This window comes from Papaver somniferum, chromosome 3 (assembly GCF_003573695.1).
Source record: "Papaver somniferum cultivar HN1 chromosome 3, ASM357369v1, whole genome shotgun sequence".
Lineage (NCBI taxonomy): Eukaryota > Viridiplantae > Streptophyta > Magnoliopsida > Ranunculales > Papaveraceae > Papaver > Papaver somniferum.
Window position 1 is genome coordinate 85,448,557 of NC_039360.1, and position 10,810 is coordinate 85,459,366.

Sequence of the window (10,810 nt, forward strand, 5' to 3'; positions counted from 1 at the left end):
ACTTAATTTTGACTTAAAAAAGCTCAACATCATCCATTTAAAGTCACATGATACTTTGAATTCCATGTTTGACAGGTGATTTAACATTTAATCAATGGCCACCATTTAGTTATCCTGGAATCAATGAACCGAAAATACGAAGGAAAAAAATTTAGGAATCATCAACGGTGATACCTAGATGAAATAAACCAGACAATGTCAATGGAAACATCTGGATAACAATCATATTATTGATATTTTGAAATATTTTTACGGGACTTGGCAAGCTAAAAATCATGAGCCCATTACCGAAGATTACGTGACGCTTGACACTTATCAGAGGTTGAGCCGGGGCCGTAAGGCCCCGGTGATACGTAGTATATAGCTAAGTGAAAAATACTATAACCCCCTATTATATGGGTTCAACATATAGAAGCCCCACTAAATGGATCCTCCCCTATCAACTCCATACTTTCAGAAAATGATATTACTAGGCCCAGAATATCAATATTTTTTCAGATCTGGCCCATAATTAATTTTTGTGAATTTTGATAATGACAAAACTACTCTTACTATTTAAAGAAGGGAAAATCATTAGAGATTTTATTTCCCCATCTTCTTTGTCTCTCGTATTTTCATTTCTGATTTCATTTTCTCTCTCCAGTTCTTACGAAAAACTTTATGGGGTTTCAAAAATTGATTTTGAGCAGCGACAATCGGTTGATTTTGAGCAGAGACAATCGATTGTGTTTTTCAGTTTGATTAAATCGATTAATTTCGATATTTGTTCTAGTTTTCAGCGCACGATTTCACTATTGTTATTGTAACAATTGTTCTTGGGTTTTTGTTCTATGAAATTTGAAAGATCCAAAGGTTTGAAAAGTGTGTTATGGATGGCGAACATAGAGATCATAAATCCACCACCAGGACAAGGAGAAGCATTCGTTGCGTTGCAGTAGAAAAAAATGAGGGAAAATGAATCCGAGAAACGTAATCTGCAGATTCAACAAGCTAAGTATATAAATAATTATCCTCTTCTATTAATCATGATGCTCCGATCTTAGATTTACAATCAACTACTCTTTCTAGTTGTATCAATGTAATTGTTTCGAAGAATCTTGAGCAAAATTTTCAGATTTGTTCTTCGTCAAAATCGTCCTAACTATCAATTTCAAGATGCGATCAACAACGATATGAGGAACAATTTGATGGTTTCTCTGAATCCGATAAGGTAAAATTTTTTTAATCACAATGTTCTTCTGTTCGGAGTTTTATCCTAGAATTTCAATCTGATGATTGCGATTTTACATTTTCTCTGTTTTTTTTTTTGCTTGTTGAATTGGATCTCATTATGTTTTGGAATTGAAGAATCTTTGATTGTGAAGGAACAAACTGTAGGTTTTTTATGAGATTCTCTGGATTGTTTCGAGGAAATGGGACTTTACATGAAATAATTTGGAGTTCGGTGATTTTTGATTAAATTATGTGCATGAATCTGTCTATTTTTAGTCCTTTTGTATTTGTTATGAGCAAGAAATGAAAGAATTAGGAGATTAATTAGGTTATATATATATATATATATGAATGTGGTATTAGTACTGATTAAATTTGATTATATGGATTACGTTGAATAATTAGGTATGAGGAAGTATTTACAATTTTACATGTTGGTATAAGATTTCTTATTTCCAAAATCCGTGGACTAAAATGTGAAATAGTTTCCCTAAGTAGATTTTTGACATTACATAACTTCATTAATCATTAGGATGTTTTGAGTTCATGGTGTTGGATTGTGCTCAAGGAATGGTAGGAGAATTATGGTCTGTTTATCGAGAAGCACAGTTGGAGTCGACCACTAAATTCAGGAAGCTTTTATCTCTTGGTATGCAACAATAAGACTATAATTCTATATAAGTGTCTATTAAACTTCTTTTCTTTCTTTACTCACTTAATTGTGATCACATATCCATGCAGCGCGTGACCCACCAATTGATAAGGTAATTAAAGCCGGTGTTGTCCCACGATTCGTAGGATTTCTTGCAAGGAACGATCTTCCTCAACTCCATGTATGAACTACTTCATGGATTTCCTCTTTAACTCGCTTAATTTAAGCTGCAAATCTGTTGTTTAACCTCAATTAAAGATTATTTATTTGTTGTGAGAAGTTTGAGGCAGCGTGGGTTTTGACGAATATCGCGGCAGGCACATCAGAGCATACACAAGTTGTGATTCAACATAGTGTTGTTCCAAAGCTTTTGCAACTTCTTAGCTCTGGAAATGCTGATGTTCGTGAACAGGTCTACATCAATGTCCTATCTTTGTCCTATAAACTTACTTCTTAGCCAGTGGATGTAACTTTTGCATATGACATGGATGTGTAAATGTTGATTACACGTGCATATGACATGTGTAACTGCTGCATACATATGCCATATGCATGTGTAACTGTTGCATACACATCTATTTTCACTTCTCTCTGGTGGTGGTGGTGCTGCTGTTAACTCTTTCTTGTATTGAAGACCAAATTACGGCTCCTATCGAAGGTAACTACTTCTGCTTAATTGACACTAACTCATCTTCTTTACCATGATATACTTATGACCGTAAATAATCAAGTTATAGAGGACAGACCAAGCATCGTTTCACAAGGAAGTAAACTATTTCATGTCTCAATTTTCACTAGAAGATTGTTTGGAATGTTTAATTTTGTGCTATGAAGTTATGAGTGGTGTTACAAATGCTTGCTAGTAGGAAGTAGCATATACCTTGAAAACATTGATACGTTGTTTTATGCATTGATCCTATTCTGTCATTTTCTGCGTATATTATAGCTTGTTACTCATACCTGGATGCAGAATGAGGACTCAAGATACATTCATTTGCTTTCAAGTTTCTTTATTGTATTGTGAAGAAACCGATCTCATGACGGATGTGTAACTTCTGCATACACATCTATATGGATGTGTAACTGATGATTACGCATGACGGATGCATGTGTAACTTCCAGTTACACATGCTAAGATAGGTTATCATGTGTATTTTCTGTGATCTTTGTTCTAAAATTTTGCCTTACAATTTGTTCTATAATATTTTTATTTTTTTGCTTTTTGTTCATCCAACCTAATCCATGGATGTTTATTTCGTTGCAGATATGCAAACATTTTGGAGGGAGGAAGACAAGAAGGAAACACAAAGATTTAAACTTCATAAAAGCACAAATCAGACGCATGTGTAACTCTCAGTTACACTAGATAGATGCATGTGTAACTCTCAATTACACTAGAGAGATGCGTGTGTAACTTCTAGTTACACATGTTAAGAAATTATTGTAAATGAATATTAAAGTAATACATGTATTTTTTATATGTGTTCTTTTTGATGTCTATTTTTTTGATGTGTAACTTTGCATTACACATGGCATAAGGATGTGTAACTTCTGGATACACATGTCATATACATGTGTAGTTTCTGTTTACACATTCACGCTGTATTTTAATAATTTTGGGCCTAGATTTAATAATTTTGGTCCTAAATTTAAATTTTATTTAATTATGGGCTTGACAATATATAAAAGGGTATGAATGTTCTTTAATAACTCGGGGCCTAGATTTAAATTTCTTTTAATTAAGGGCCTCATATCATGGGTTATCCATGGATTGGGCCTCATCCTAATTTTCCATATAGCTAAAGACTTTGGGTTTTACATCCTTGTGGAACTATTTTGTTTTACTTATGTACCACAATCTGGCGAGTATAAATTTTCTCAACCATTGTATTACCTCCAAAGTTGGTCTAAACCGGTTAGAAAGTAAAAACAGACCAGATAGTGTGTATCGATTTCTCTGCCTTACGCGTGTATAATCAGAATCAGATCGACCAAAGTTTTTGTATTGGATTTACCTTTAAAAACTAAAGAGAGAATACGAGTCAAGGATCTGGATATCCATTGATATACTTTATGATGAACAAGAATGTAGGGAGCATTCATTCGCCTCTGTTCCTGACTTTAAAGTTTTTGCGAAACACACAACTCAAACTGCAAAAGTGATAAAAATTCAGGCTCAGCTGTATAATAGGACAAGCATGAGTCAGTGACTGAAATTAAGCTGACCAGATGAGCTGCGAGAGAGAGAGGGGTAAATAAAGTCACAAATTGACAAAAAGTGAAAAGATAGATTTTGAATGAAAAAACCAAAAAGCAGAAAATCGAACAGTAAGTAGTATAGAGTTACAGCCGTAGCGTAGTCTACAGAGAAAGAGCATTTAATGAGAAGGATCTATTGTTAGATTCGGGGAGCGGTACTGTACCTGTCAAATAATGGTCAAATTTCATCAGAGAATTCAGGCTCAGACAAAAATATAAAGACAAACAAACTACTTATCCAATTATTCGACTGTGTTATCCATGATCCATGACACAAATCACAAATATTAGCATTGCTTATATGATTAAGATTATATATATATATATATATATATATAGTTCTTGACTTAATAAGATAGAGAGATGATGTCAACCCTTATCAGCCAGTATAGCTCTTGACTTAATAAGATGGAGAGATGATGTCAACCCTTATCAGCCATGAGGTAGTTCGACAAAAGGAATCACATTCACATGGTTGATGATGATCTGATGTTAATCAGATGGAAGATTAAATTTATAGCTACATGTTGTTTTCGCAGATCAGGGACCAATATTATGATGATGATGATGATGATAACATTTATGGTCCCGAGGTAACAAACAGACTTTGCATCATCATCTCTGATGAACATCTAAAACTTCATAAAGAAATTCCTTTTTAAGGAAATATTGGTTACGCAATCCTGAACAATCATCGAGGTCCGTGCACATAAGTATTATTTTGGTCCTGAGCGCTCAGCTATATAACTGTAATCACCCGGTGATAATTACTATATTAATTCATACTTTGCTAAACGCTCTTGATAGCATTTTAGTTGCAAGAAAGTTGTTGCATGTTTCAAATGCTTAATCATGCAAAAAAAAATCCTGAGAAAAATTATAACATTTTAGAGTCTGGATTTCCGTTAAAAAAGCCAGTAGAGTAGCAGAGGGATCAAGAAGAGTCCTAGACAATGAGACACACGCAGGCAGAGTGGGATCAAGACAGTGAGACATAACCAGCAAACATTTGACATTTCTGCCATTGAAAATCTTAAAGTAGTACACAAATCTGATCAAATCACTATTCTTAGACTAGTGCAATATTAGCTAAAAAGAAAAACTCCTCTATTTAACCTTTTTATGTCTTAACAAGGAATCATTTTGATCATCAAGCTGTTAACCAAATTAGATAAGGACCGAACGAAATCACCCCGTGTTCATGCTTTATTGAACAACAATTACATGCAAAAAAACCCAAGTTAAATCACGTCGGAAAATAGGATCCTAAGTTTTCACTTTAAAAACCATTATGACCACAGTAATTAAATTTAACTACTACACGTTTAATCTAATGATGATGATGACCATGCATTCCATGGTTGCACACACGTGTGCCCATCACTCAACAATGAATAAGATGAAGGAAGAACAACACTCATTGATGTTCTTAAGTTGATACAGTGTAAGCCATGGAGTAGCAATTAAGAGTTAGGACTAGTATTTATCTTTTGATTAACAGTAAAAGTGAATAAGTTAAGATGAAACGAAGGGTTTTAACTATTACTAGTAAAGAGATAGGGGGACAAATTAGGAGATTATTATGGACATAAAATCTTAAGCTAAACCACCACCTAAAGTCCTCAAGTTTTTGTAATTAGAATCTACCATGAAAAAAACTTTATGGATAATGGAATGGGAATGTTTAGTAACTTTGGATGGAAAAGAAAGATCTGTAATGATGGGTGTTTTGTAAGGAAGAAATCATAAAGATGGAGAGATTGGAAATCATGAAAGTTACAATTTTTAGTGTAGTAGTCAAACAAAGACTAAAACTTTGGATTGTTGGGAAACATTTTTTTGAGCTGGTTTTTAAGCATAAAGCAAACTTGGATCACTTAAAATACCTCCTAAAACATCATTTCATGGAATTTTAATCATCACATAAACTTTAAAATCTCCCCCCACCATTTCTACAAAATCTGTCATTTCAATATGGCTAGTTAAAAAGAGGGTCAGTTCAAACAGAACAAGTTCAAACTGTTCTTTTTTTCTTTTTTTTTTTACAGAAACCTAATAATAACCTTGGTCTTAAACCCTGACCTTCATTAGTCCCCCAAATTAACCAAAATCCCAAGTAAAAGTAAAAATTTCCCACCTTTTCCCATAAACACCCAATCATACTTTCATGCATTCTTCTCTTTTTCTCCTAACTCTCTTGTTTACAAAACAGTATCATCAAAGTCTAAGCATCAGTCCATGCAGCAAACATAGGCAAGTGAGCCATAGTGATTGCAGTAGGCTTAAGTTGTGCTGATGGAATCCAGGAGTTTGCCGAGGAAGGACTAAACTTGTTGGAGGTTGATGATTGTCCTCCAAAGAGCCCATTTTTCTCAGGGCTACCTTCTCTGGAGCTGCTTAAGCTTGTAACCAATGATGACGTGTTCGATAAATGAGCACTCGACCTGTTAGAATCTTCTAATCCTTGTTGGTTTGAGTTCATTGCATCAATACCCATTAGATCATGTAATGACATCGAAAATGGGAGGTTCCGGTAATTGTTTGTCTCAAATGGTTTGTGCTCAAGGTTTTCAACTGATGCAGTCTGCTGCTGTTGTTGCTGTTGCAGCTGCTGTTGTTGTTGTTGCGAATGATTACGAACCATCTTCCAGTCAGGCCCAGCAGCATTTTCCTCGGGCAAGTTACCTTCTCCTCCATTTTGAACAGAGGAATGTTGCTCGACAACTTCGACAACAGGTTCTACATCCTTGTGCCTCTTGGCAAGTTCTCCGGCAAGTAAGGTATTACTGGCTGAGATGCGTTCAACGTCGTATCTTGTTATGTCAAAGTTAGTAACAGCATTTACACCACGAAATTTGATTGCAGCAATGTCATAAGCTTCAGCTGCTTCTTCTTGGGTACCTGAAAATAAGTAAGAATAAGAATTGAGAACTACTTTTAATCCGAAAAAGTTAAAACCTTAAACTGGATTATAATTCTCATAATAAAACACACTTTCTCTCTTTTATCCGATCTGGAAAAAAGAATATGAGCAGCCTTATATAAAGCTCAAGACTGAAAATAAATATCAGCCTTGTCCATATTCTCTTCATCAAAGTAGTAAATGAAAAACAGCCTTATGAATAAAAATAAAGCACCACTAATTACTAAAAGGAGTTTCTTATAAGATATTGGGGATGACTGTAAAAAAAAAGACCTTTTAAAAGTAACAGAGCATGCCAACTAAAAGAAACGCGGGTTAGCAAAATAAGTCTTACTGAATGTGCCAAGATAAAGGTCTTTGTTTCCGGCGACTCGTCCGATCCTTGCCTGCCATCTACCATGCTGATGATGTCTGATAAACGAAAGATATGTTAGATAAAACAAGATATTATTTTACATGGTTAAGGTGCTAAATACTAATCAAAACCTGTGAGACCTTGTTACTCCTCTGTACATTGAAGCTCCTCTTGAAAACCCACTGCTTTTCCTGTAATGACATAACTTAAATAGTTAAACATATGTCCCATAAAAGTGAAAAGTGAGTGAGAATTTTGGAAGGCCTTTTTGTTTGTTTACCTTCTCAAGTGGGCAACATATTCTTGCCTACTCATGTTCTTCATTTCTTCAAGCTCATCTTGATAATTTTCCAACTACCAAATAGGGAAAACATGGCAAATTTTCAAGTGATCAAAAAAGTTGGTTTCCCATTAGGAAAGACAGGGTATTTGGGTCGAATATAATACCGGAAAGTTGATGTGGGTTGAAGGTCCCCAATACTTCAGTGCTGCTAAATCATAAGCTCTAGCAGCTTTTTCTTCCATATCATATCCACCTGAAACCCAATAACTTGGAATGATTAATTTCCAATTATTAATGAAAAATCATAGTACTTGATCAACATTAAAGAAAGCTTACCAAGATAAACTGAATGGTATTATTTGATTTGAATGGCATCCCCCAAACAAGCAAGAACATGACAAAGCAAAATAGATGGTACTAAGTCAGGTCAAGAACACAATAAATCACAATAAAAGAGAGTCGGAAGAAAAAATGACTAGTAACCAAAACAGAGGAGGTTTTCATTTTGGCTCACCTTGCCTTCCCTTCCTAGTCTGTCCTTCCTTTTTGCAACTATTATCCCATAGATGAGCTTCATATCTTCCAGTCCACCTATGCCTAATGACATAAGAAAACACAACTATACTTAGTATCAACAGAGAAGAGTAATAATTAAGTTTTCAAGGAGATTTAAGGTATAAATGCTACAGCATTACAGTAGAAGTAATCATTATAACAAAATGAAGTAAGAACAGTACTAAAAAATGAACACACCTTGTGACACCTCTGTATTGTGAAGTTCTCTGCCCAAATGTGTCAATGGACTTCCTATGGACAGGTTGTTTCTGACCCATTTTTGAAGACCCTCTCTTGTTTGTTTCCATGGCTACACATTCAGCAGTACCAGTTGGTGAGATCTGTTGCGATGCTGTAATACAGCTTGATTGTGAACCAGGACTCATTGACAAGCTCAGAGACTGTAAATCTCCATAACCCATTGCATTAACAGAACCAGACCCACTTCCATCATTAGTTAAACAACCAGCAGTATTCATTTTTTGTTCCATGGATGAGTTATTAGTAGGATAGTGTCTAGCTACCCAGTTTTTCAAACCTGAAATACCATCTTCTCCCATTGGAGGAAGTTGAAGACTAGAATTTGAAAGATGTGTTCCTTTGTTTTCTTCTTCTAATGAAGTTTGATAAATCTCATGACCAGTTAATCCAGAGTAATATGTGTGTTGTTGGACTTGAATATGATGATCTTGTGGTTGTTGAAGAAAGTTAAGAGAATGCTGTTGTGGTTGTTGTCTATTATTTTGAGTTTCAGTGTTTTGGTGGTAATACATGCTGTCTAAACTAAGAGCCATGGTTTCTCTTTCACTGTTTCCATAGTGATGAGGATTCCCCATTGCTCCACTTCCTAAGAAATTTTCCAGTTTTGGGGATGAAGTTGGCACCATTCCTTCACGCATAGAAACAACAAACAATATTAGACAAAAGGGTAGGTTGATAAAGTGTCGAGAATAATGAAAACAAAAAAATAAATAATTAAAGAGAGAAACAGTGATAAAGATATAAGACCACCTTCTGATTGTGATCTACTGAGAGCTTCCATGATACAAAGAGACCCATCAGACTTTAGTGGCATTACACTCAAATGAGAATAATATCCACTGTTTTCATGACAAGTTCCTACTCCATAACAGATTTCAGAGTTATTCATATGAGGTGGAGAGAGAAAGAAGCTTGTTGGAACAGTGTTATTTGAAACTGCAGCAGTAGAAGAAGTTTGATGATGGTGTTGTTGATTATGAGTATGGGTATGATGAGATTCTGAAGGAACTTCCATGGTCATGTGAGGTGAAAGTGAAAAACCCAACCAGTTGTTGTTGTTGCTGCTGCTGTTGTTGTTGCTGTTGCTATCATTACTCATGGACTTCATCTTCTTCTATTATCTTTTCTATTTTTCTAACACAGGATGATTTCTTGTTGCAAGGCACACTCAATCATTGGGAAGCAAATAAACTAATCATTCTACAATCTCTTCCACCCATTTTCAAGAAGAAGAAAAAAAAAACTTAGTTTATTTTTGTTTTCTAGCTGCAGAACTAAAATAACAAATCTATAACAATGATAAACAAATTCAAACTCTCCAATCTATGCAGCTTCTCAAAGTCTCTCTACAGTCCCCACAACTCACAAACAGACTTGTTCTTTCTTTCTCTCTACAAAGACCAACTATATCCTCTCTTCTTTCTTCTCTCTATAACTTATAAGCAAAAGGAAGAGAACAAGACAAGTCCCTTTAAACTAAACAAAAAGAATGAGCTTCAACAAAGAAAAAAAAAACGAAATAGTTGTATAGTAAGCTCAACTGAATAATAATTCCATAGGGATCTGTGTATTTGAAAATACTAAGTTTTTTGCTCGCTCACTCTCTTAATCCTCTTCTTCTACAACTTTGCTTTTTCTTTAAACCTTACTGATAAAAATGCAAATGTACAAAGACAACCAGCTCGTTCAAATACTACTACTGCACTTTTTTTCTCCAATGGGTCTTTCTTTCTTTCTTTTTTGGTAAATTTACTGAAGTGGGTCTTTGTTCATTAGATTTATTCATTAACCATTAATAAGATTCAGTAAATTTATCAATAAAGTTATTTCCTTTTTATCTGTATGAAATCTAGTGGGTTTTGGTTGAAGGGGATATCAGATAACCAAAATAAGGACTGTTTTCTTTTCTTTTTTACAGTCTCCCATCAGGGGTCAGGAAAGAGAACTAGATAGATAGATTTGACAGGGAGGACAACTCTCTATCTAGTCATTTCAAAATACAGTACACAAGTCTGTACAAAACTCCGCATATTATGAGTAAGAGTATGATCTAAATTCTAAAGGTAAATACTATTTTCTCCCTTCATAATCAATTAGTTGATAATTACTCTAAAATGAATGATTTTGTTATTATTATACGTACTACAGACTACACTGCACAGACTACACTATACTAATACCTATTCTAGTATTCTTGGTCAAGAGAAAAAAATACCACTTGACTCCCTGCTAACATCCCATCAATTTGCAGAAATTTGTCAAATCATCTACCGTGGGCATTCAGAAGAAATCTTTGGACATTTACCGACA

The 10,810-nt window shown here is 34.7% G+C and overlaps 1 protein-coding gene and 1 long non-coding RNA gene across 3 annotated transcripts; one reads left to right on the top strand and one right to left on the bottom strand.

Moving 5' to 3' along the window:
- The first annotated feature begins 602 nt into the window (after positions 1 to 602).
- Positions 603 to 3,177, top strand: LOC113361431. The gene is made up of 5 exons (XR_003365116.1): positions 603 to 1,210; positions 1,745 to 1,861; positions 1,954 to 2,045; positions 2,145 to 2,522; positions 3,129 to 3,177. It is a non-coding gene; the product is annotated as an uncharacterized LOC113361431 (long non-coding RNA).
- A 2,829-nt stretch (positions 3,178 to 6,006) lies between these two features.
- LOC113356718 (AP2-like ethylene-responsive transcription factor CRL5) lies at positions 6,007 to 10,169 on the bottom strand. 2 transcript variants are annotated; one of them, XM_026599928.1, is made up of 9 exons: positions 9,251 to 10,169; positions 8,438 to 9,128; positions 8,199 to 8,281; positions 8,021 to 8,029; positions 7,849 to 7,937; positions 7,682 to 7,755; positions 7,533 to 7,592; positions 7,381 to 7,457; positions 6,007 to 7,024 (listed from the first exon to the last, which is right to left on the bottom strand). In XM_026599928.1, exons 1-9 carry the CDS (start codon positions 9,606 to 9,608, stop codon positions 6,348 to 6,350), a joined length of 2,118 nt encoding a protein of 705 aa, XP_026455713.1. In that variant the 5' UTR covers positions 9,609 to 10,169; the 3' UTR covers positions 6,007 to 6,347. The 2 variants fall into 2 exon arrangements, with proteins under 2 accessions (XP_026455713.1, XP_026455714.1); XM_026599929.1 differs by having other exon boundaries at positions 7,542 to 7,592; positions 9,251 to 10,168.
- Positions 10,170 to 10,810: the final 641 nt, after the last annotated feature.

Excerpts from the sequence above, each read along its gene's own strand:
- LOC113356718 (XM_026599928.1), bottom strand. The coding sequence starts at position 9,608 with ATGAAGTCCATGAGTAATGATAGCAACAGCAACAACAACAGCAGCAGC. Across the intron at positions 9,129-9,250 it reads CAGTAGATCACAATCAGAAG|GAATGGTGCCAACTTCATCC; the intron begins GTGGTCTTATAT and ends CTATGCGTGAAG. Across the intron at positions 7,593-7,681 it reads TATGTTGCCCACTTGAGAAG|GAAAAGCAGTGGGTTTTCAA; the intron begins GTAAACAAACAA and ends ATGTCATTACAG.